This window comes from Pseudophryne corroboree, chromosome 9 (assembly GCF_028390025.1).
Source record: "Pseudophryne corroboree isolate aPseCor3 chromosome 9, aPseCor3.hap2, whole genome shotgun sequence".
In the NCBI taxonomy this organism is placed as follows: domain Eukaryota; kingdom Metazoa; phylum Chordata; class Amphibia; order Anura; family Myobatrachidae; genus Pseudophryne; species Pseudophryne corroboree.
Genome location: NC_086452.1, coordinates 396,403,090 through 396,426,326, shown reverse-complemented (window position 1 = coordinate 396,426,326; position 23,237 = coordinate 396,403,090). Strand labels below are relative to the sequence as shown.

At 48.4% G+C, this 23,237-nt stretch overlaps 1 protein-coding gene across 1 annotated transcript; it reads right to left on the bottom strand.

Annotated features, from left to right (window-relative positions):
• Positions 1 to 7,572: 7,572 nt before the first annotated feature.
• PDE12 (phosphodiesterase 12) lies at positions 7,573 to 22,797 on the bottom strand. Its single transcript, XM_063940859.1, has 3 exons — positions 21,323 to 22,797; positions 9,716 to 9,794; positions 7,573 to 8,094 (listed from the first exon to the last, which is right to left on the bottom strand). Exons 1-3 carry the CDS (start codon positions 22,595 to 22,597, stop codon positions 7,652 to 7,654), a joined length of 1,797 nt encoding a protein of 598 aa, XP_063796929.1. The 5' UTR covers positions 22,598 to 22,797; the 3' UTR covers positions 7,573 to 7,651.
• Positions 22,798 to 23,237: the final 440 nt, after the last annotated feature.

Below are 23,237 nucleotides of genomic sequence, written 5' to 3'. Positions count from 1 at the left end.
AACAATGTATCCGTCTTACGAACTGTAGACGTTCGGGATACATAAACGCGTAGTGCGCATACCACATCTAACGTTCCTGAATCTCCTGTTAACACAGGAACTACTATTGGTTGATTGATGTGAAAAGATGACACTACCTTTGGTAAGAAAGCGGGATTCGTCCGAAGTTCCGCTCTGCCATCATGAAACACTAAATACGGTGGCTTGCATGACAAGGCACCCAAATCTGAAACACACCTTGCCGAAGCTAAGGCTAGTAGAAAAATAGTTTTCCAAGTGAGAAACTTAATATCCACTTGTTGTAAGGGTTCAAAATATGAAGACTGTAAGAAATCTAAAACCAGATTCAAGTCCCATGGCGCTGTAGGTGGAATGAATGGAGGCTGTACTCTGAGGACACCTTGCAGAAAAGTGTGTACAGACGGCAATAGAGCCAATCGTCTTTGAAAGTAAATTGACAAAGCAGATACCTGCACCTTTAGTGTAGATAAACGCAGTCCTCCATCTAACCCCGTCTGTAGAAATAACAGAAGACGGGATAACTTGAAAGATGATGTCGGAAACTTCCAAGCTTCACACCAACCTATATAGGCACGCCAAATTCTGTAATAATGAGCTGCCGTAACTGGCTTCCTAGCACGTAACATGGTTGGTATAACCGATTCTGGAATGCCTTCTTTTCTTAAGAGGGCGGTCTCAACAGCCACCCCGTCAAACGCAGCCGCGCTAAATCGGGGTAAAGGAATGGACCCTGTTGTAACAGGTCCGAAAGTAGTGGGAGCGGCCAAGGATCCTCTGCGAGTAGTCCGCGGAGATCCGAGAACCAAGCTCTCCGAGGCCAATGAGGCGCCACTAGTATGACTGTGGCGGACTCTCTTTTGATCCGTTTTAGCAACAGAGGAAGCAGCGGAAACAGATACACAAGGCTGTACGGCCACGCGATTGTGAGAGCATCCACCGCCACTGCCTTTGGATCTCGCGTTCTGGACACATACTGGGGCGTTTGGTGATTGTGGCGAGAAGCCATCAGATCCACTTGAGGGTAACCCCACCTCTGGACCAACATGTGAAACACTTCTGGATTTAATGCCCATTCTCCTGGATGAAAATCCCGACGGCAGAGATAATCCGCCTCCCAGTTGTCCACTCCCGGAATGAACACTGCCGACAATATCACTTGGTGCTCGGCCCAGTTGAGGATTCGAGCTACTTCCCGCATTGCAATGCGGCTTCTCGTTCCTCCTTGTTTGTTTATGTACGCGACGGCTGTCACGTTGTCTGACTGCACCTGGACAGTCTGCGAGCGAAGCATGTGCACTGCTTGTCGTAGCGCATTGTAAATTGACCGGAGTTCCAGGACATTTATAGACAGCAATGTTTCGTGATCCGCCCAGAGACCCTGGAGCTGACAATTTTGAACTACAGCTCCCCAACCTCTGAGACTGGCGTCCGTCGTTAGAATTATCCAATTCCAGGCGCCGAACCGTTTCCCTGCGGTTAGATTGTGTACGTTGAGCCACCAAAGTAGATACCCTGGCCCGTGGCGGCAACCTCACCCTGTGATGAATCTGCAGATGCGAGCCCGACCACTGTGCGAGCACATCCAGTTGAAAAGGACATGAGTGAAATCTTCCGAACTGAAGCGCTTCGAAAGCCGCCACCATTGTGCCCAAGAGGCGAATGCCCAAATGTACTGAGACTGTGCGTGGCTTGAACACTAATTGTACCAGATGACGAATAATCTGTACTTTCTGTTCTGGTAAGTAAATTCTTTGATTTACCGTATCGAGAATCATACCTAGGAATTGAAGTCGTTGAGACGGAATTAGATGCGATTTCTTGAAGTTGACAATCCAACCGTGCTGAACTAGTACATTGTACGTGAGCAACGCACGTTGGAGGAGCATCTGTTGAGACGGAGCTTTGATGAGCAGATCGTCCAAGTACAGAACTATTATCACTCCCAGGGATCTGAGATGAGCTATCATCACAGACATCACTTTGGTGAATACCCGAGGCGCTGACGAGAGGCCAAACGGTAGAGCCTGAAACTGGTAATGGTTCTGGCGTATCGCAAACCGCAAGAACCTCTGATGAGGTGGCCAAATCGGAATGTGTAAGTACGCATCCTTGAGATCCAGCGCAATCATGAATTCCTGTGGCTCTAAACCTGCAATTACTGACCGCAGAGATTCCATCTTGAATCTGTAGTAAGTGACATACTGATTGAGACCCTTTAGGTTCAATATTGGCCTGACGGAGCCATCCGGCTTTGGTACCACAAACAGACTGGAATAATAACCCTGACCTTGTTGTTGTACAGGGACCAGAATCAAAACTGCTGAATCCAGCAGGGACTGAATGGCAATGTGCAGAACCGCCCTCTTGTCGTCCGACAGAGGCAGTCCTGTCTTGAAAAACTGCAGTGGCGGGAGACAGTCGAACTCTATTTTGTAACCTCTTAACACTAAATTGCGGATCCACCCATCTGTGGATGTCTGGAACCATGCCAAATGGAACGTCTGAAGGCGTGCTCCCACAATTGGAGATCCGAGATGGGCTGGGAGCCCGTCATGCCACTGGCTTGTCGGTGACCTTAGCGTCCTGACGACTGGTGTTGGTTTGTTGGAAACCACGTCCTCGACCTCGTCAACCAGGCGTGGCTGTTCCTCTACCACGGCCTTGAAAGGGCTGAAGTCTAAAGTATTTGAACGCCGGGCCAGAGTATTTCCGTCTAGGTACCGTTGGAGGCAATGGTAGGAAAAGATTTTCCTCCCGTGGCCTCAGAAATCCATTTGTCCAATTCAGGACCAAGCAACTTCTCGCCACCGTAAGGTAACGCCTCTATACCTCTTTTGACCTCTGCTTGCCAAGAACGCAGCCAGAGTGTTTGTCGTACTGTAACTAGCGACGATGAAATGCGAGAAGTGAGTTGACAGACGTCAGTAGAAGCTGTACATAGAAACTCAGCAGCTTCACAGATTTGATCAGCAAGAAGTATAAGGTGATCGTCATGTAGGGCAGACTTGAGTTCTGTTATCCATACAATTAGCGCATTAGTGACCCAAATGCCAACCAACCCAGGTCTAAGCAACACTCCTGCTGCTATATACATGGACTTTAGCATAGCTTCTATTTTACGGTCTGAAGGGTCTTTAAGCGTAGTAGCCGTTGGTACTGGCATGGTTAATTTCTTTGTAAGTTTTGACACAGACGAATCCACCATTGTCAGATTCTCCCATGTACATGTCACAGATTCTGGAAACGGGTAACTAGACTTAAATCTGCGAGGTATAGAAAACCGTTTATCTGGATTCTTTTGTGTTTCTACTAACATCTTATTAAGAGATTCCGAAACAGGAAAACACATTGGAGATCTTTCGTTTAGTAAAGACGACCTCATCATTTGTCAGAGGCTCCTCAGTTTCTCTAAACTTCAGAGACTGACGCACCGCTCTGATGAGATTATCAATGCCTGGGCTGTCAAGATCTTCACTATCTGACTGCTGGTCTACTTCGCCCTCCTCACCCTCATCTTGCGCAGTGAGGGCTGGCATAGAATCGTCAGAATGCAACATAGCAGAAACTGGTAAATCATAAGACAAATGAAATTTATCCTTTCGACCCAAAATGGACTTGGACATTTGGCAAGACTGAGACCCCTCCGGTAGTTCTGGCGGTCTCACACGAGACTCAGATCTTGCCACTTCCCGCTCTTGTCGAGCGGCGGCCAATTCTGATTGCAATCCAGCCATGACCTGTGTTAGCATAGCCCATGGAGGTTCCGGCAATGAAACCGGCTTTGAAACCGGAGCGGAAATTGTATTCGTAGCTGAATCCACAAAACATACTGTACATGTGGTAGATCCATCCGGCAACACACTCTTACAGACATTGCAGTGAAACTTCTTTTTTGTTTTTGCTGGTGCCTTACTCATTATGCAGACAGACAATACAATATACAAAAGACAGACACTTGCATGACTCAGTCAAATTGTACTAAGGAGTGTATAATATATATATATATATATATATATATATATATATATGGCTGCAGTGCAGTGCACGTGGCCAGTACTATATGAAACCTGATACGAAATTCCCACTAACACCCCTGCGCCATCCGGTGGAGTAGAGATGTAGGGCAGGAACGTTCTGGAATCACAAACAGGAAGACACAGGAAGCATGGTTAAAATGGCCCCCATGCCCTGCTTACAGTTAGAATCACAGTGCAGGTTATAACATACGTCTGTATAACCTGTAACCACTTGTAGCAAAACTAACCGTTAACATAGGCATAACAGCCTATGTAATCACTGTTACAAACCCATGCAGCCTATGTAACTATATTGCTCACTTTCTCCCCCCTTGCAGCAGCGCTGCCTGTGAGGAGACTTCTCCCCCCTCCTTGTGTGTACCACTGCGCCGGGAAGCAGGTCCTGTAAGCCGGAGATGGAGTGCAGGGAGCCGGGGAGCGTTCTCAGTGACCGTGCTGCAGAAGTGCGGCCAGCGGGTCTGAGCGGCTCATGGCGGGCGCTAGTGGATGCGGCTGTGGCGGGCGCCGAGCCTCGTACAGCGCGGACGGAGCGGCTGGGCGGGCGGCTGTAATTAGCTGCGGGTGCGGGCGGCGGTGACTAAACACGGACCCCACACAGCGGGGCGGCAGCGTGCTGTCCCCCCCCAGCATACCTGGTCTCCTGTAGGGAGGGCTGCGACGGGGCTTCTTTCTGTAAGCTCCGTCCAGCTCTTGCTGCAGTCAGTGAGTGAGCTGCGTGTGGCTGTGAGGGTGCTCTATGTGAGGACCGACCCGCCATGCGCTGCCTCTGCGCAGCGGCACTATCCCGGACCCACGTTTTTTTATAAACTGGGAAGGGATGTGCGGAGTATAAAAAATGAAGATCAAAAATAAAAATGAAAAATAAATTCAAAGTAATTGTGTGGAGCTCCACACAACCCTGTTAGTGCAGTGAGCACAGAAAAAACACTGAGGTACTCTGGGATATGGAGGGGAGGAGAGTTCTAAATTTAAATATTGAGTGCCCTGTTCCTGCGGAAGCCGTCCATATCCCAAGAGTACTCCAGTGATCCCTAGTGGATAAAAAAGAAACAGACTCTGCAGACAAGTCAATCTAGTATGCCATAGTCAAAATCGCACCGTGTGTTTATTACAATATGTGTGCTTCTGGACTCTGGGGTAGTTCAAGGGAAAGCGCATAGTCAATATCTCTCACAGTGTGTATGCATGTTTTCAAGGTATCATCAGGAATAATTTGTACCACCTGTAGATTTACGGTGCTAGTCAACACATCTGTGCTCCAGCTACAGCTGGAGACCATGCATTGCTAGCGTTCCATGAGGATCGGTTTAAAGGAAAAAAATAAATAAAAACCTGGCAGTGGCAGAACAGCTTATTGGGTGCAGGCTGGGTCCATACGTCAAGTCACCTTTACTCATGGGCCTACATACACTGCATCCATAGTGGATAGGCCACTGCTTTCTTTATTCTAACAATATTCCATGCAATCTGTTTTCCACTTTGAGAGTAAAACATGCACAAACAGCTCTGCTCTCCGTACCTGAGATGCAGAGTTAAAATACTGTATTTTGTTGTCTCTTTTCAGCTCTAAATAGAACAGTGTATGCTTTATAGGTATTGGGTACATGAATTTCCAGCAATGCCCATTGTAACAACATGTACAGAATCGTCACAGCTGAGCTTGTGGTTTACCCCAAACTGTTTGCCCTGAGCAGGTGCTAAGAAATGAGAGCTGTAGACTAATGCTCTGTCCTGTATTCATCCATAGCCTCAAATCTACTGCTTAATGAAGACAATGCAAATGTAAACTGAATGTGTAAGAGAGCAATCAGAGATTTCTACATACCCTCCAGCTGTACCTTTTTATTTTTTATGGTCTGTACTGATTTTTGGCTCTGCAAACTTCCATTGAAAGTATAGGAAAAGGGGCAGGGCCACACTCCTTTCCTAATTTGTACCGATTTTTATGTGTAAAATGTTGGAGGGTATGTTTCTATATAGTGAGAATTCTCCCTGACACTTGATCTAGTCACTTAGGATTAAAGCTGGGTACACACTGAAGGGACGGGCATTCATTCCGACATCGGAACGAATGCACTTCATCGGGGATTGCCAGTACACACTGGCACTACGTTAATGAACGGAACACCATGTTCCATCCTATTCTAGCATAAGCAAGGACACAAGTGATGGACGCTAGGTTTGATGTGCAGCATATTTGGTACACACTGAGTGATATGTCGTTCCAAAATGCCATTTTGGAACAACATCATTCCATTAAACTAAGGTAGCCTAGAATGCAGAGAGAAGTTAAATGACCATCTTTTCTATAACACATGCTCATCACTTAATCCTCTATTCTCCAAAGGGCAGAATATTAACAATTAGCTGTTATATTGCCTTAACACATGAATCTGAAGACACGTCCAAGCAACAGGAGAGTGAGACTCAATACAATAAGTGCTGCCCAGTATGTGTACACAGAAGACTGGTGCTGTACTGGAGTGATCTACACATGCACCATAGGGGGTAATTCTGAGTTGATTGCAGCAGGAACTTTGTTAGCAGTTGGGCAAAACCATGTGCACTGCAGGGGGGGCAGATATAACATGTGCAGAGAGAGTTAGATTTGGGTGTGGAGTATTCAATCTGCAATCTAAATTGCAGTGTAAAAATAAAGCAGCCAGTATTTACCCTGCACAGAAACAAAATAACCCACCCAAATCTAACTCTCTGCAAATGTCATATCTACCCCCCCTGCAGTGCACATGGTTTTGCCCAACTGCTAAAAAATTTCCTGTTGCGATCAACTTGGAATTACCCCCACAGTTCCTAAAATGTAAAGATTGCACCGGCAAAATGTTTCAGTGATTTCTTCAGTTAAAAGTATGGAAGTTGCACCACGTTTCCAATTAAATCACTGTAAGCACGGCACACGCAGCAAGGTAAGTAGCTACTATGGGTGCATGGTATGCTGTGTGGGCCCTCCCTGACTCGGGGGGTCTACGTGCAAGGGTGTAGTATGGTAAGCCGGCGGTCGGGCTCCCGGCGACCAGCATACCGACGCCGGGAGCCCGACCGCCGGCTTACCGACAGTGTGGCGAGCGCAAATGAGCCCCTTGCGGGCTCGCCATGCTGCGGGCACGGTGGCGCGCCCCGCTATTTTATTCTCCCTCCAGGGGGGTCGTGGACCCCCACGAGGGAGAATAAGTGTCGGTATGCCGGCTGTCGGGATTCCGGCGCCGGTATACTGTGCGCCGGGATCCCGACAGCCGGCATACTGAAGACCACCCTACGTGCAAGGCACATCATGCACACATTTTAGATACAGCACTGTGCAAAGAGGATATCCATGATACAGTACTTGTGTTACATACAACTCAAGTATCTGTCAGCCACCAACTGCATGTCAGTGATAGTTTACACATTAGCAAGTTATGCAACATCTGAACCTCATCTGTCAGATTTGATTTTTACACAAATCTGTGTAATCCTGGATATCCAAAATATGCAGTTATACAGAAGGAAGACGAGCAATGCTGAACATTTTATGGTAAAGAAAGTTAGTACCTGCAGCATAAACTTTACATTTCATTTATACACATCAAGTCTTCCTACTTCCACTTTAAGTCACAGACTAGTGCTATATGGTCAGAAGGGTGGGAAACACTAGGTAGGGCCTGGTGACTTGTGACTTCTTCATGACCTGGCATAGGAATGATCTGTTCCACTTCTAAATTTTCAGAGTCAATAAATATATAATCTAGACAGCCGTGGAACCCCCCTACATAGTTGGTGTAAGCAGGCTCCCCGCAAGCACTCTTTAATTTAAGAGGGTGGCTGAGAGACATATTGCAGCGCTCCTCCTCTCCATTAGACATCCAGTCTTCATGGTCCTCGGGGATGGTCCCATCTCTTACAAAACTGTACATACCCGTGGAGGGCGTGCTATTAAAATCGCCACCAAATATGATGGGAATGCCTGGGTAAAGTTCATAAGCCACGTGTCTGATGTGAGTTAGAGCCACGGCTATTTGAATTAATCGGATGTTGCCCCCTGGAAAAGAAAAGATCACAATTAAGATTAAAAAAAAATACAAAAAAAGTTATTGCGTAAGAGCAATGCTTTTCAGCTGAACATTTAAAGTGGCAATAGCATGTAAAGCACAACGGGCTTTACACTTAATGTCAGTGCCTCTTTAAATATTCATCTGAAAACCACCAAGAAGTGGCGTATTTTAGAAGCTGACGATTTGTAAATATAGCCCTGGGACTGATTCGGAGTTATGCACAAACGTGTCTGTAGTTGCCGGCAGCAACGGAAGCAGATTTACTACCTTTTGCTAATATGGGAATGTATCACGCATTGATTATACTTGACCTGCTACTCCCATAAGACTGTTCCCACCCCCAAAACCCCTCATTTCACAGAAAGACAGGTCCAGCCACTTCAGAACAGGATGGACATATGCATTCATGAGTAAATTCATATCCGCGCGTGCGCTGCATGCAAAAACTCGCATTATGCATCCGTGCACAGAGCGCCGCCCACCTCAGAATCAGTCCCAACCTGTTTCTCTTCCCACCTTATCCTTCAGTATACGTTTCTGTGGATTCTCCTCTCCGCTTCCTATATCAGTTGGAGTACCACAAGGATCGGCTCTAGACACTCGGTGGGCAGTTCTACCATTTTCTGCAATCTCATCTCTGATGCCCCCCCACCACCAATCTTTTTAAAACTGAGCAATTCATCTTTCCAGCAGCAGCCTACCGGATATCTCTACTGCTATGAGGACAATAATAAATCCTAAATCTCATACTGACTATTGCAATTAATGGTCTTTACTTAACCAGACCTACAAAGCCATGGGCAAAACGTAGTGACACATTTTATTTGCAGCCACTGCAATCTGCATGGACTAATATGCAATATCTGATACTTAGCCTCATACATCAACCTCCTATTTTCCTGTACACTATAAGCGTACAAGCAGGGCCCTCCTACCTCTTTATAGGTTTGTTAACAGCCAGGATTACTTTATTCCATGCTTCATCCCAAATGTTAGAGCCCTGGGGAGTATGCTGGTGTAATGTAAATACATTTTATTACCTACTTGTATAGCTTCTACATATTGTAATATAGTAGTATGGTCCAGACTGTTCCAGTTTTACTCAATCCTTGCTTACCATGCCGGGGAGTCTATAATGTCTCCCTGATTGTCTCCAGTCTGGCAGCATCCTCCCTAACACGCCCCGCTTGCCATCCCGGGAGCTTTGTGGCACTTGGAAATGACGTCATCTCCAAGCGCTGCCACTGCACCAGGGTGCAGTGTGAACAGCGTCTACCCGAGTATATCCCAGGTCAGCGTTGCAGTTGAAACGGGGTAAATCCCGTTTCTGACCCTGTTTAGAACAGTGGGGAAAATGTATTAACCTGGAGAAGGCATAAGGAAGTGATAAACCAGTGATATGTGCAAGGTGATAAACGCACCAGCCAATCAACTCCAACATGTAAATTAACTGTTAGGAGCTGACTGGCTGGTGCGTTTATCACCTTGCACTTATCACTGCTTTATCACTTCCTTATGCCTTCTCCAGGCTAATACATCAGCCCCAGTGTTCCAAATCACGGGTCAGACTCAGGATTTTGGTGGCAAAGGGGTATGAGAGTAACTTACCTTTTGGGTGGAAGTAAAGATGGGTATTTGCAACACATATTTTTCTAGATGGATCAGTTGTTGACTGAAGAACAGATACCTAAGAATAAAAAAGTAAACAATTCTAATTACAAGATTTATAAATTCTGATTTTAAATTCACATTTATTCTAGTTAGGACAACATATGTAGTTAAATGGTACCTGCAGATTGTTAGTAAATAACGACTACAGCACAATACTTATGCTTGCATGGATCATTGGGTCGACATGAAAAAGGTCAACAGTGTCTAAATCACAGGTTCTCAAACTCTGTCCTCATTACCCCACACAGTGCATGTTTTGCAGGTAACCCAGCAGGTGCACAGGTGTAGTAATTATTTACTGACACATTGTAAAAGGTCCACAAGTGGAGCTAATTATTTCACTTGTGATTCTGTGAGGAGACCTGCAAAACATGGACCCTGAGGACCGAGTTTGAGAACCTATGGTCTAGATCAGGGGTTCTCAAACTCGGTCCACAGGACCCCACACAGTGCATGTTTTGCAGGTAACCCAGCAAGTGCACAGGTGTATTAATTACTCACAGACACATTTTAAAAGGTCCACAGGTGGAGCTAATTATTTCACTTGCGATTCTGTGAGGAGACCTGCAAAACATGCACTGTGTGGGGTCCTGAGGACCGAGTTTGAGAACCTGTGCTCTAGATCAACATGGAAAAAGATCGACATGAGTTTTCTCCGTAACATGACATCGCTCGCCATGCAACGGGAAGGCTAATATGGCTACAGGGAGTACAGTTTGGATCCCCCCCCCCCCCCCCCATTTTTCTGTATAAATACACTTTGAATATAAAGCTGTGCAGGTTTGTGTTTGCAATATGCATGCACAAAAAAAAAAAAGTTTGCATTTCCAGCCCTCACCTACAAATCACCCCTATGTGCTGCTAATACAGGCCTGGCTTCCAATTTAACTAGTAGGTTAATGTTCTAAAAGTTTGACAATACAGTGATGGGCACGTGGTTGGTACATAACCTTAATTGCAGAGTGTCGCCAGCTTTATGTGCCTTAAGGAAGGGATCATCAGGCTTAGGGTAATATTGACATTACAGTATGCAAATGCGGCAGATGTGCCAACTGCACCCATTTTACAAAGTGCGATCATTCTCTGAGATAATTTTATGGCAACAACAGTAGCAGACTATAGGAGTGACCACGATGGCGCACATCTGATATTTCAAAAACGACATTATATTGTAAAGCATGGAGCAGGCACTTACATCGGAGAACAAGCATGACTGACTGCTCCTCACTCAGTTTTTGAACTATAAATCCCAGCATGTACAGTCTAGGATTATATATGCCACTGCAGGTGAAGTCCCACAGGTTCCCTGGTTCAGCCTGTTGTGGAACTAGAATTCCCAAAAAACCTATAAATATTTACAATTCCACTACATCTGGAATCCCTTAGGTTCTCTGTCCCAGTCTGTTGTGGAACTATAAATCCTAGCATGTTCTGTCATTATATATAATGCCCCGGATTCCAGCAACATGTCCTATCAGGATTTAGAATCTCATCAGATTCCTTGTCCCATCCTGCTGAGGGACTAATGCCCCTACGTACTAAGCCTTGGATGGAGATAAAGTACCAGCCAATCAGCTCCTAACTGTCATATCACCGACTGGGTTTGAAAAAATAAGAATTTACTTACCGATAATTCTATTTCTCGTAGTCCGTAGTGGATGCTGGGGACTCCGTCAGGACCATGGGGTTTAGCGGCTCCGCAGGAGACAGGGCACAAAAGTAAAAGCTTTAGGATCAGGTGGTGTGCACTGGCTCCTCCCCCTATGACCCTCCTCCAAGCCTCAGTTAGGATACTGTGCCCGGACGAGCGTACACAATAAGGAAGGATTTTGAATCCCGGGTAAGACTCATACCAGCCACACCAATCACACTGTACAACCTGTGATCTGAACCCAGTTAACAGCATGATAACAGCGGAGCATCTGAAAAGATGGCTCACAACAATAATAACCCGATTTTTGTAACAATAACTATGTACTGCATATTGCAGACAATCCGCACTTGGGATGGGCGCCCAGCATCCACTACGGACTACGAGAAATAGAATTATCGGTAAGTAAATTCTTATTTTCTCTGACGTCCTAAGTGGATGCTGGGGACTCCGTCAGGACCATGGGGATTATACCAAAGCTCCCAAACGGGCGGGAGAGTGCGGATGACTCTGCAGCACCGAATGAGAGAACTCCAGGTCCTCCTCAGTCAGGGTGTGCCCCTGACCAAGTAGCAGCTCGGCAAAGTTGTAAAGCCGAGACCCCTCGGGCAGCCGCCCAAGATGAGCCCACTTTCCTTGTGGAATGGGCATTTACATATTTTGGCTGTGGCAGGCCTGCCACAGAATGTGCAAGCTGAATTGTACTACACATCCAACTAGCAATCGTCTGCTTAGAAGCAAGAGCACCCAGTTTGTTGGGTGCATACAGGATAACAGCAAGTCAGTTTTCCTGACTCCAGCCGTCCTGGAAACTATATTTTCAGGGCCCTGACAACATCTAGCAACTTGGAGTCCTCCAAGTCCCTAGTAGCCGCAGGTACCACAATAAGCTGGTTCGGGTGAAACACTGACACCACCTTAGGGAGAAACTGGGGATGAGTCCGCAGCTCTGCCCTGTCCGAATGGACAATCAGATATGGGCTTTTTTGAGACAAACGCCGCCAATTCTGACACTCGCCTGGCCGAGGCCAGGGCCAACAGCATGGTCACTTTCCCTGTGAAATATTTCAAATCCACAGATTTGAGCGGTTTAAACCAATGTGATTTTAGGAATCCCAGAACTACGTTGAGATCCCACAGTGCCACTGGAGGCCCAAAAGGGGGTTGTATATGCAGTACTCCCTTGACAAACTTCTGGACTTCAGGAACTGAAGCCAATTCTTTCTGGAAGAAAATCGACAGGGCCGAAATTTGAACCTTAATGGACCCCAATTTGAGGCCCATAGACACTCCTGTTTGCAGGAAATGCAGGAAACGACCGAGTTGAAATTTCTTCATGGGGCCTTCCTGGCCTCACACCACGCAACATATTTTCGCCACATGTGGTGATAATGTTGTGCGGTCACCTCCTTCCTGGCTTTGACCAGGGTAGGAATGACCTCTTCCGGAATGCCTTTTTCCCTTAGGATCCGGCGTTCAACCGCCATGCCGTCAAACGCAGCCGCGGTAAGTCTTGGAACAGACATGGTACTTGCTGAAGCAAGTCCCTTCTTAGCGGCAGAGGCCATGAGTCCTCTGTGAGCATCTCTTGAAGTTCCGGGTACCAAGTCCTTCTTGGCCAATCCGGAGCCACGAGTATAGTTCTTACTCCTCTACGTCTTATAATTCTCAATACCTTGGGTATGAGAAGCAGAGGAGGGAAGACATACACCGACTGGTACACCCACGGTGTTACCAGAACGTCCACAGCTATTGCCTGAGGGTCTTTTGACCTGGCGCAATACTTGTCCAGTTTTTTGTTCAGGCGGGACGCCATCATGTCCACCTTTGGTCTTTTCCAACGGTTCACAATCATGTGGAAGACTTCCCGATGAAGTCCCCACTCTCCCGGGTGGAGGTTGTGCCTGCTGAGGAAGTCTGCTTCCCAGTTGTCCACTCCCGGAATGAACACTGCTGACAGTGCTATCACATGATTTTCCGCCCAGCGAAAAATCCTTGCAGTTTCTGCCATTGCCCTCCTGCTTCTTGTGCCGCCCTGTCTGTTTACGTGGGCGACTGCCGTGATGTTGTCCCACTGGATCAATACCGGCTGACCTTGAAGCAGAGGTCTTGCTAAGCTTAGAGCATTGTAAATTGCCCTTAGCTCCAGTATATTTATGTGGAGAAAAATCTCCAGACTTGATCACACTCCCTGGAAATTTTTTCCCTGTGTGACTGCTCCCCAGCCTCTCAGGCTGGCCTCCGTGGTCACCAGCATCCAATCCTGAATGCCGAATCTGCGGCCCTCTAGAAGATGAGCACTCTGTAACCACCACAGGAGAGACACCCTTATCCGCTGATGCATCTGAAAATGCGATCCGGACCATTTGTCCAGCAGATCCCACTGAAAAGTTCTTGCGTGGAATCTGCCGAATGGAATCGCTTCGTAATAAGCCCCATTTTTCCCAGGACTCTTGTGCAATGATGCACTGACACTTTTCCTGGTTTTAGGAGGTTCCTGACTAGCTCGGATAACTCCCTGGCTTTCTCCTCCGGGAGAAACACCTTTTTCTGGACTGTGTCCAGAACCATCCCTAGGAACAGCAGACGTGTCGTCGGAAACGGCTGCGATTTTGGATATTTAGAATCCACCCGTGCTGTCGTAGAACTACTTGAGATAGTGCTACTCCGACTTCCAACTGTTCTCTGGACCTTGCCCTTATCAGGAGATCGTCCAAGTAAGGGATAATTAAGACGCCTTTTCTTTGAAGAAGAATCATCATTTCGGCCATTACTTTGGTAAAGACCCGGGGTGCCGTGGACAATCCAAACGGCAGCGTCTGAAACTGATAGTGACAGTTCCGTACCACGAACCTGAGGTACCCTTGGTGAGAAGGGCAATTTGGGACATGGAGGTAAGCATCCTTGATATCCAGGGACACCATATAGTCCCCTTCTTTCTGGTTCGCTATCACTGCTCTGAGTGACTCCATCTTGATTTGAACCTTTGTATGTAAGTGTTCAAAGATTTCCCATTTAGAATAGGTCTCACCGAGCCGTCTGGCTTCAGTACCACAATATAGTGTGGAATAATACCCCTTTCCATGTTGTAGGAGGGGTACTTTGATTATCACCTGCTGGGAATACAGCTTGTGAATTGTTTCCAATACTGCCTCCCTGTCGGAGGAAGACGTTGGTAAAGCAGACATCAGGAGCCTGCGAGGGGGAGACGTCTCGAATCTCCAGTCTGTACCCCTGGGATACTACTTGTAGGATCCAGGGGTCCACTTGCGAGTGAGCCCACTACGCGCTGAAACTCTTGAGACGACCCCCCACCGCACTTGAGTCCGCTTGTACGGCCCCAGCGTCATGCTGAGGACTTGGCAGAAGCTGTGGAGGGCTTCTGTTCCTGGGAATGGGCTGCCTGCTGCAGTCTTCTTCCCTTTCCTCTATCCCTGGGCAGATATGACTGTCCTTTTGCCCGCTTGCCCTTATGGGGACGAAAGGACTGAGGCTGAAAAGACGGTGTCTTTTTCTGCTGAGATGTGATTTGGGGTAAAAAAGGTGGATTTTCCAGCTGTTGCCGAGGCCACCAGGTCTGATGGACCGACCCCAAATAACTCCTCCCCTTTATACGGCAATACTTCCATGTGCCGTTTGGAATCTGCATCACCTGACCACTGTCGTGTCCATAAATATCTTCTGGCAGATATGGACATCGCACTTACTCTTGATGCCAGAGTGCAAATATCCCTCTGTGCATCTCGCATATATAGAAATGCATCCTTTAAATGCTCTATAGTCAATAAAATACTGTCCCTGTCAAGGGTATCAATATTTTCAGTCAGGGAATCCGACCAAGCCACCCCAGCGCTGCACATCCAGGCTGAGGCGATCGCTGGTCGCAGTATAACACCAGTATGTGTGTATATACCTTTTTAGGATATTTTCCAGCCTCTCAGCTGGCTCCTTGAGGGCGGCCCTATCTGGGGACGGTACCGCCACTTGTTTTGATAAGCGTGTGAGCGCCTTATCCACCCTAAAGGGTGTTTCCCAACGCGCCCTAACTTCTGGCGGGAAAGGGTATACCGCCAATAATTTTCTATCGGGGGAAACCCACGCATCATCACACACTTCATTTAATTTATCTGATTTAGGAAAAACTACAGGTAGTTTTTTCACACCCCACATAATACCCTTCTTGTGGTACTTGTAGTATCAGAAATATGTAACACCTCCTTCATTGCCCTTAACATGTAACGTGTGGCCCTAAAGGAAAATACGTTTGTTTCTTCACCGTCGACACTGGAGTCAGTGTCCGTGTCTGTGTCTGTGTCGACCGACTGAGGTAAATGAGCGTTTTACAGCCCCTGACGGTGTTTGAGACGCATGGACAGGTACTAATTTGTTTGCCGGCCGTCTTATGTCGTCAACCGACCTTGCAGCGTGTTGACATTATCACGTAATTCCTTAAATAAGCCATCCATTCCGGTGTCGACTCCCTAGAGAGTGACATCACCATTTCAGGCAATTGCTCCGCCTCCTCACCAACATCGTCCTCATACATGTCGACACACACGTACCGACACACAGCACACACACAGGGAATGCTCTGATAGAGGACAGGACCCCACTAGCCCTTTGGGGAGACAGAGGGAGAGTTTGCAAGCACACACCAAAAACGCTATAATTATACAGGGACAACCTTTATATAAGTGTTTTTCCCTTATAGCATTTTAATATATATATACATATCGCCAAATAAGTGCCCCCCCTCTCTGTTTTAACCCTGTTTCTGTAGTGCAGTGCAGGGGAGAGCCTGGGAGCCTTCCCACCAGCATTTCTGTGAGGGAAAATGGCGCTGTGTGCTGAGGAGAATAGGCCCCGCCCCCTTTTCGGCGGGCTTCTTCTCCCGTTTTTCTGAGACCTGGCAGGGGTTAAATACATCCATATAGCCCCCAGGGGCTATATGTGATGTATTTTTAGCCAGAATAAGGTACTATCATTGCTGCCCAGGGCGCCCCCCCCCAGCGCCCTGCACCCTCAGTGACCGCTGCTATGAAGTGTGCTGACAACAATGGCGCACAGCTGCAGTGCTGTGCGCTACCTTATGAAGACTGAAGAGTCTTCTGCCGCCGTTTCTGGACCTTCACTTTTCGGCATCTGCAAGGGGGGTCGGCGGCGCGGCTCCGGGACGAACCCCAGGGTGAGACCTGTGTTCCGACTCCCTCTGGAGCTAATGGTGTCCAGTAGCCTAAGAAGCCAATCCATCCTGCACGCAGGTGAGTTCACTTCTCTCCCCTAAGTCCCTCGTAGCAGTGAGCCTGTTGCCAGCAGGACTCACTGAAAATAAAAAACCTAACAAACTTTTACTCTAAGCAGCTCTTTAGGAGAGCCACCTAGATTGCACCCTTCTCGGCCGGGCACAAAAATCTAACTGAGGCTTGGAGGAGGGTCATAGGGGGAGGAGCCAGTGCACACCACCTGATCCTAAAGCTTTTACTTTTGTGCCCTGTCTCCTGCGGAGCCGCTAAACCCCATGGTCCTGACGGAGTCCCCAGCATCCACTTAGGACGTCAGAGAAATGACAGTGATGAGCTGATTGTCTGGTACTTTATCTCCGCCCACTTTATGCCCATCCAAGGCTTAGTAAATAGACCCCTATATATCCCAGCATGTCCAGTAGTATTTTACAATCCCATAGCAGCTGAAGGCCATCAGGATACCTGTGCCAACCTGTTGTGGATCTATAAACCCTAGCATGTCCTGTCAGGATTTGGAATTCCCTAGGTTCCTTGTCCTAGTCTGTTGGAGATCCTATAGATACCAGCAATGTCCTGTCATCCTATATAATAAAAGGCTAATGCTGCTTCTCAACTCTATTGGGGGATTTTTGATTGTTAAAGATTCAGTTATATCAGGTATGGTTCCCAAAGACTGGCGTATAGCGGAAGTAGTGCCAATATTCAAAAAGGAAAGTAAAGCTGAACCGGGTAATTATAGACCAGTTAGTCTTACATCTATAGTGGGGAAAGTATTGGAAGGTATTCTAAGGGATAGTATTCAGAAGTTCCTTGAAGCCAATAAGGTCATTAAAAGGAATCAACATGGATTTGTGAAGGACAGATCATGTCAAACCAACTTACTTGGCATTTATGAAACAGTAAGTGCGAACCTTGATCAGAGTAAGGAGGTGGATGTAATCTTTTTAGACTTTGCCAAAGCTTTCGACACAGTACCACACATGCGACATCTATAAGCTACAAGAAATGGGGCTAGGGAGCACAATATGCACTTGGGTCAAAAATTGGTTAGATAATAGGGAGCAGCACGTTGTGGTTAATGGATCATTTTCAAATTGGACTAAAGTGTTAAGTGGTGTGCCACAAGGGTCTGTACTAGGACCACTATTGTTCAACATTTTCATTAACGACCTAACAGAAGGTCTAGAGAGCATGGTGGCAATTTTTGCAGACGATACCAAATTGCGTAAGGTTATAAATACAGAGGGGGATGCTGAGTCTCTTCAGAATGACTTAGTTAAACTAGAAGCATGGGCAGCCAAATGGAGAATGCGCTTCAATACAGACAAGTGTAAGGTAATACACTGTGGTAGCAAGAACAAAAATAACACCTACACACTAAATGGGGTAATATTAGGGGATTATGTACTGGAAAAGGACTTAGGTGTCCTCATAGATAGCAAACTAAGCAGCAGTACCCAAAGTAGGATGGCAGCAAAGAAGGCTGATAAGATATTAGCATGCAAAAAACGGGGAATTGAGGCAAGGGACGAGAGTGTTATACTCCCATTATATAAATCACTAGTGAGGCCACATCTTGAATACTGTGTGCAATTTTGGGCACCATACTACAAAAAGGATATCATGGAGCTAAGGAAAGGTTTAGAGGCGGGCGACCAAACTAATCAAGGGCATGGAGACGCTGGAATACGAGGAAAGGCTTGCAAGGCTAGGCATGTTTTCATTGGAAAAGAGGAGACTATGGGGTAAATTTACTAAGATGGGAGTTCTATTTAAGAAGGGATGTTGCCCATAGCAACCAATCAGATTCGACTTCTCATTTATCTAGTACCTTCTAGAAGATAATACCTGGAATCTGATTGGTTGCTATGGGCAACATCCCATCTTAAATAGAACTCCCCTCTTAGTAAATTTAGCCTTAAGAGGGGACATGATCAACATCTACAAATATATAAGGGGACAATACACAGAGCTTGCGCGGGACCTGTGTTTGGTAAGATCAGCACAGAGGACTCGTGGACACTCTCTTAGGTTAGAGGAGAGGAGATTCCGCACAATGCGGCGTAAAGGTTTTTTCACGGTAAGGACAATACGTGATTGGAATTCCCTGCCTGAGGGAGTTGTAATGGCGGACTCAGTCAACACCTTTAAGAATGGGTTAGATAAATTCCTAATGGATAAGGATATCCAGGGTTATGGTGCGTAGTCACGCACTATAGTTACTATAAAAAGAGGGATAGAACGCAACGGCAGACATCAGCATCAGACAAAATTTAGACCAAAATACTCCTGCATAGGAGACCACAAATAGGTTGAACTCGATGGACAAATAGTATCTAAGGTTGAAAAAAAGACAGTGTTACTATTTACTATATTGTAAGAGTGGGATGGTATTCATGTGACCGCCGGTCAGCTGACCGACAGTCACATGACCTCCTCCACCAGCCCGACGGGTCACTGTCCCGATGGTCGGCATGCCGACCAACAGGGACTATTTCCACTCGTGGGTGTCCACGACACCCATAGAGTGGGAATAGAACCCGTGGCGACCGCAGGTCGCCACCGAGCCAGCAGCGTGGCGAGCCCGCAGGGGGCTTGCTGCACTCGCCCCTCCCCGCCGGGATCCCGGCGTCGGTAAGCTGACTGGCGGTCAGGAGACCGCCGGTCAGCCGTACTACACCCGTAAGAGTGCTGCGCACCGGCAGTCACTACATGGCGCCTGACAGAACAATTCAAGTGTTGCTCTATTCGGGGCGCATACAGCCGCCGGCGCTGACATTACTGTTATGTGTTCCATCACTTTGCTGGACTGGTAACTACAGATGTGTCCTCTTACATTCTTTCTGCAGTCATGCTAAACGGCCTTTAAAGTTGCGCCATGCCGTGGCAGGATTCGGTAGCGCCGAGCACCTTTTTTTGGAGTATTTTTCCGCACAAATGCGTCTTAGACTCAAAGTAATGTAATACGATGCACAAGCAGCTACTGCTGACTAAAATGATATGCAGCTGCCTATACTCTGTGGGGGGAATTCAAATGTTATCGCACCCTCGATATCCTGTCTAAAGTGACGGGAGATCGAGGGGCGATATTCAAATGCCGTCGCTTATCGTGCCCATTACACTCGGGTTTAGGCGCGCAAAGCACCTAAACCCGACTAAAGTAATTGGTGTGATCGTGAAAAGACTCTCTACGTGCAATTCAGCTCGATACCTCCAGTGGTAGCGAGCTGAAATGGACTTGTCGCGCCCATCCGCAGCAACATTACAATACTGCAGGCGGGCGCGAGAGGGGGCAGAGATTTGACTCTCGTCCTGTGTGTAATTGCGGCTATATCTGCATCCGAAATGCCACGTTGCCTTTCTGCTCCACGGGAGGTTTCTGTCCTACCTCAGCTCGCCTTAGGGCACATGCATTACGGTTTGTATGCATATGCAGTATCAGTCACACACAGAATATAGGCAGCTGCATATCATTTTAATCAGCAGAAGCTGCTTGTGCATCCTATTACACTACTTTGCATCCAAGACATTTTCATGGAAAAATACGCAAAAAAACCCAAAAAAACGCTCTGAACTACAAAGTCATACGGCACTCACGCATTATGTGTAACGCAGCTTGTAGAGTACGGAGCAAAGATGTAAGAGGACACATCTGTAGTTCTATATAATGCCCTAGATTTTCTGCTCCAGTCTGTTGTGGAACTATAAAACCCAGCAACATGTCCTGCCAGGATTTAGAATCTCATAGGTTCCTGGTCCCAGTCTGCTGTAAGACTTTATATCCCAGCATGTCCTGTCATTATATATAATGCCCTAGATTTTCTAGGCCAGTTTGTTGATGAACTATAAATCCCAGCAACGTGTCCTGTCAGGATTTAAAGTCTCACAGGTTTACCGGTCCCAGCCTGCTGTTGGACTATATATCCCAACATGTCCTGTGATATTTTATAATCCCACAGCATCTGAAGGCCAATAAGATACCTATCCCAATCAGTTATTGAACTATAAATCCCAGCATGTCCTGTCAAGATGCAGATCCCCTTAAATTCCTTACTCTAGCCTGTTGTGGATCTAGAAACCCTAGCATGTCAGGATTTAGAGTCCCCTAGGTTCCTTGTCCCAGTCTGTTGTGGAACTATAAATCCCAGAATGTCCTGTAAAGATGTGAATTCACCCAGGTTCCCTGTGCCAGTCTGTTGTGGAACTATAGATCCCAGCATGTCCTGCCCATACATTTAAACCCCCTAGCTTCCTTGTGCCAGTCTGTTGTGGAACTACAGATCTCAGCATGTCCTGCCCATACACATAACCCCCCAGGTTCCCAGTGCCAGTCTGTTGTGGAACTACAGATCCCAGCACGCCCTGCCCATACATTTAACCCCCTAGGTTCCCTGTGCTAATCTGTGGTGTAACTACAGATCTTAGCATGTCCTGCCCATACACATAACCCCCCCTAGGTTCCCCGTGCCAGTCTGTTGTGGAACTAATGATCCCAGCATGTCCTGCCTAGGTTCCCCATGCCAGTCTGTTGTGGAACTATAGATCCCAGCATGTCCTGCCTAGGTTCCCCGTGCCAGTCTGTTGTGGAACTATAGATCCCAGCATGTCCTGCTCATACACATAACCCCACTACGAAGGGAAGGCAGTTACCTGCAGGGCGGAGGACCTCTGCAGAACCTTCTCCTTGGCGGCCGGGTACCGGGAGAGCTGCTCCAGCAGCGGCCGGTGCAGCGGGTCCCCGGTCAGGGCCTCCCCCAGCAGGACGTCGTGCTGGCTGCACAGGCGGTAGCGGCTGCGGCGGTAGAAGGTGGCCAGGCCCTCGTGCTGCTTGTCCTTCAGGCGGAAGACGCCGTCCAGGCCGAAGGCCTCCAGCGCCGGGGCCAGGCTGTCGGAGAAGACGGTGCGGTCCACCTCCTGCAGGCAGAGCAGGTCGGCGCGGTAGCCGCTCAGCTCCTTACGGATGAGGCAGTGGCGGTACTCCAGCTCCAGAGCGTAGGGCGCGCAGTACGGGAAGAGCACGGTGCGGGCATGCTCGGTCTGCGCGTACACGTCGGCCAGCAGGTTGTAGGACACGGCCCGGGTCACCGGCTCCTCCGCCGGCCGCTGCGTGTACAGGTGCCGCTGGTCGAAGGTGCAGGCTCCCGGGCCGGCCTCCACGGGGCCCTCCACCTGCAGCTCCCGGCTCTCCCCGAGCCTCTCCCCGTCCCCCGGCGTGCAGCGCAGCTTCAGCCGCAGGCCGATGTCGCCGACAGCCGGGACGTAGACCCGCTCGTGGCCGGCCTCCACCCACTCCTGCTCGGTCGGCTTTTCAGGCGAGCCCCCGGCTTCTGCTGGGGCCTGCTTGTACCACACGCAGGGGGAGCGCTCCGGGTCGGCGAACTCCAGGCTGAGGCGCGGGCAGAGGGGGAAGCCGGCCATGATGTGCCGGGGCAGGCCCAGCGAGTGGCAGGTCGGCGGGTTCCGCTCCACCCGGTAGACGAGGTTCCCCACCAGGAGCTCGGCGCCGTCCTGCCAGGCCTCGGCGTTGGGCGCCGCCTCGGGCACCGGCTGGCCGTGGAAGAGGAGGCGCACGGGCGGCCCCGGCGCGGGGGGCTCCTTCCGCTTCTTGCTCTTGGTGGCGCTAGCGGAGATCCGGGCAAGGGCCTTGCCAAGGGGCTCGCTCTGGTCTCGCTGCAGCTGCCGGTGGGAGCCGGACAGGCTGAGGGAGATGGTCAGTTTGGCCTCGGAGGGGATGGCCCGCACCACCGCCTTCTCCATGCTGGCCGCGGCCTGGCCTAGCGCCCTGCACAGCAGCAGCATCCACCGGCGGGATGAGGCGCTCATTGCACCGCCCTCTGCTGGTCCCTCAGGCAGACGACGGCGCCCGGGCACCGCAGCAGCTGCAGGACACGTGCTGCTGGGAGTCAGCCTCTCACCCTCCTGCATCTACACTGTGTGCTTCGTGCCCTTGTTAGTCACAGCATTGCTAAGGATGGGGCATTATTAGCTGTCATAGGCAATTAGTTCTGGGGCCCTGGTAGGTCAGAGATACTGCCCAGTGTTGCTAACTCTGAAATGAAATCCAAGCAACTGATGACTAAAAAATAAGCCCAAACCAATCCTAAAAAACTCCAACTTAAGTCGCAAATGCCTGGAAATCGCATACAGCCAATTTGTGACCATCCCGCGCGTGCTGTCATGATGCATGCTCATTCCTGAAGCGTCCACATTATGATTGACAGGTGAAGGGTGCCCGTGGGGGGGGGGGGTTCACGGGAAACACAGGTGTGTCATGGCCGCGTTTGGGGCTGTGCAATTACGTTACCTGCGTTTCCTGCAATCGGAAACATGGCGTCGGAGCTCCTGCATTTTCAGCCATGCTGTGTAGGCAGGAGTCAACCTCTATTAGAGGTTTTTGTGATGTGATCGCAATTAAATTGAGATCGCATCACGAGGCGGTGCCATACATGCCCTGTGCTGGGCGGCCCTCAGCATACGATTTTAGTGGTCACAGATTTTGCTAAAATGGCAAATTCTGCAAACAACTCTGAATAACCCCCTTAGGGCCTAATTCAGTAAGGATTGC

Excerpts from the sequence above, each read along its gene's own strand:
- PDE12 (XM_063940859.1), bottom strand. The coding sequence starts at position 22,597 with ATGCAGGAGGGTGAGAGGCTGACTCCCAGCAGCACGTGTCCTGCAGCT. Across the intron at positions 9,795-21,322 it reads AGAGGTCCTCCGCCCTGCAG|GTATCTGTTCTTCAGTCAAC; the intron begins GTAACTGCCTTC and ends TTTTATTCTTAG. Across the intron at positions 8,095-9,715 it reads TCTTTACTTCCACCCAAAAG|GGGGCAACATCCGATTAATT; the intron begins GTAAGTTACTCT and ends TTTCTTTTCCAG.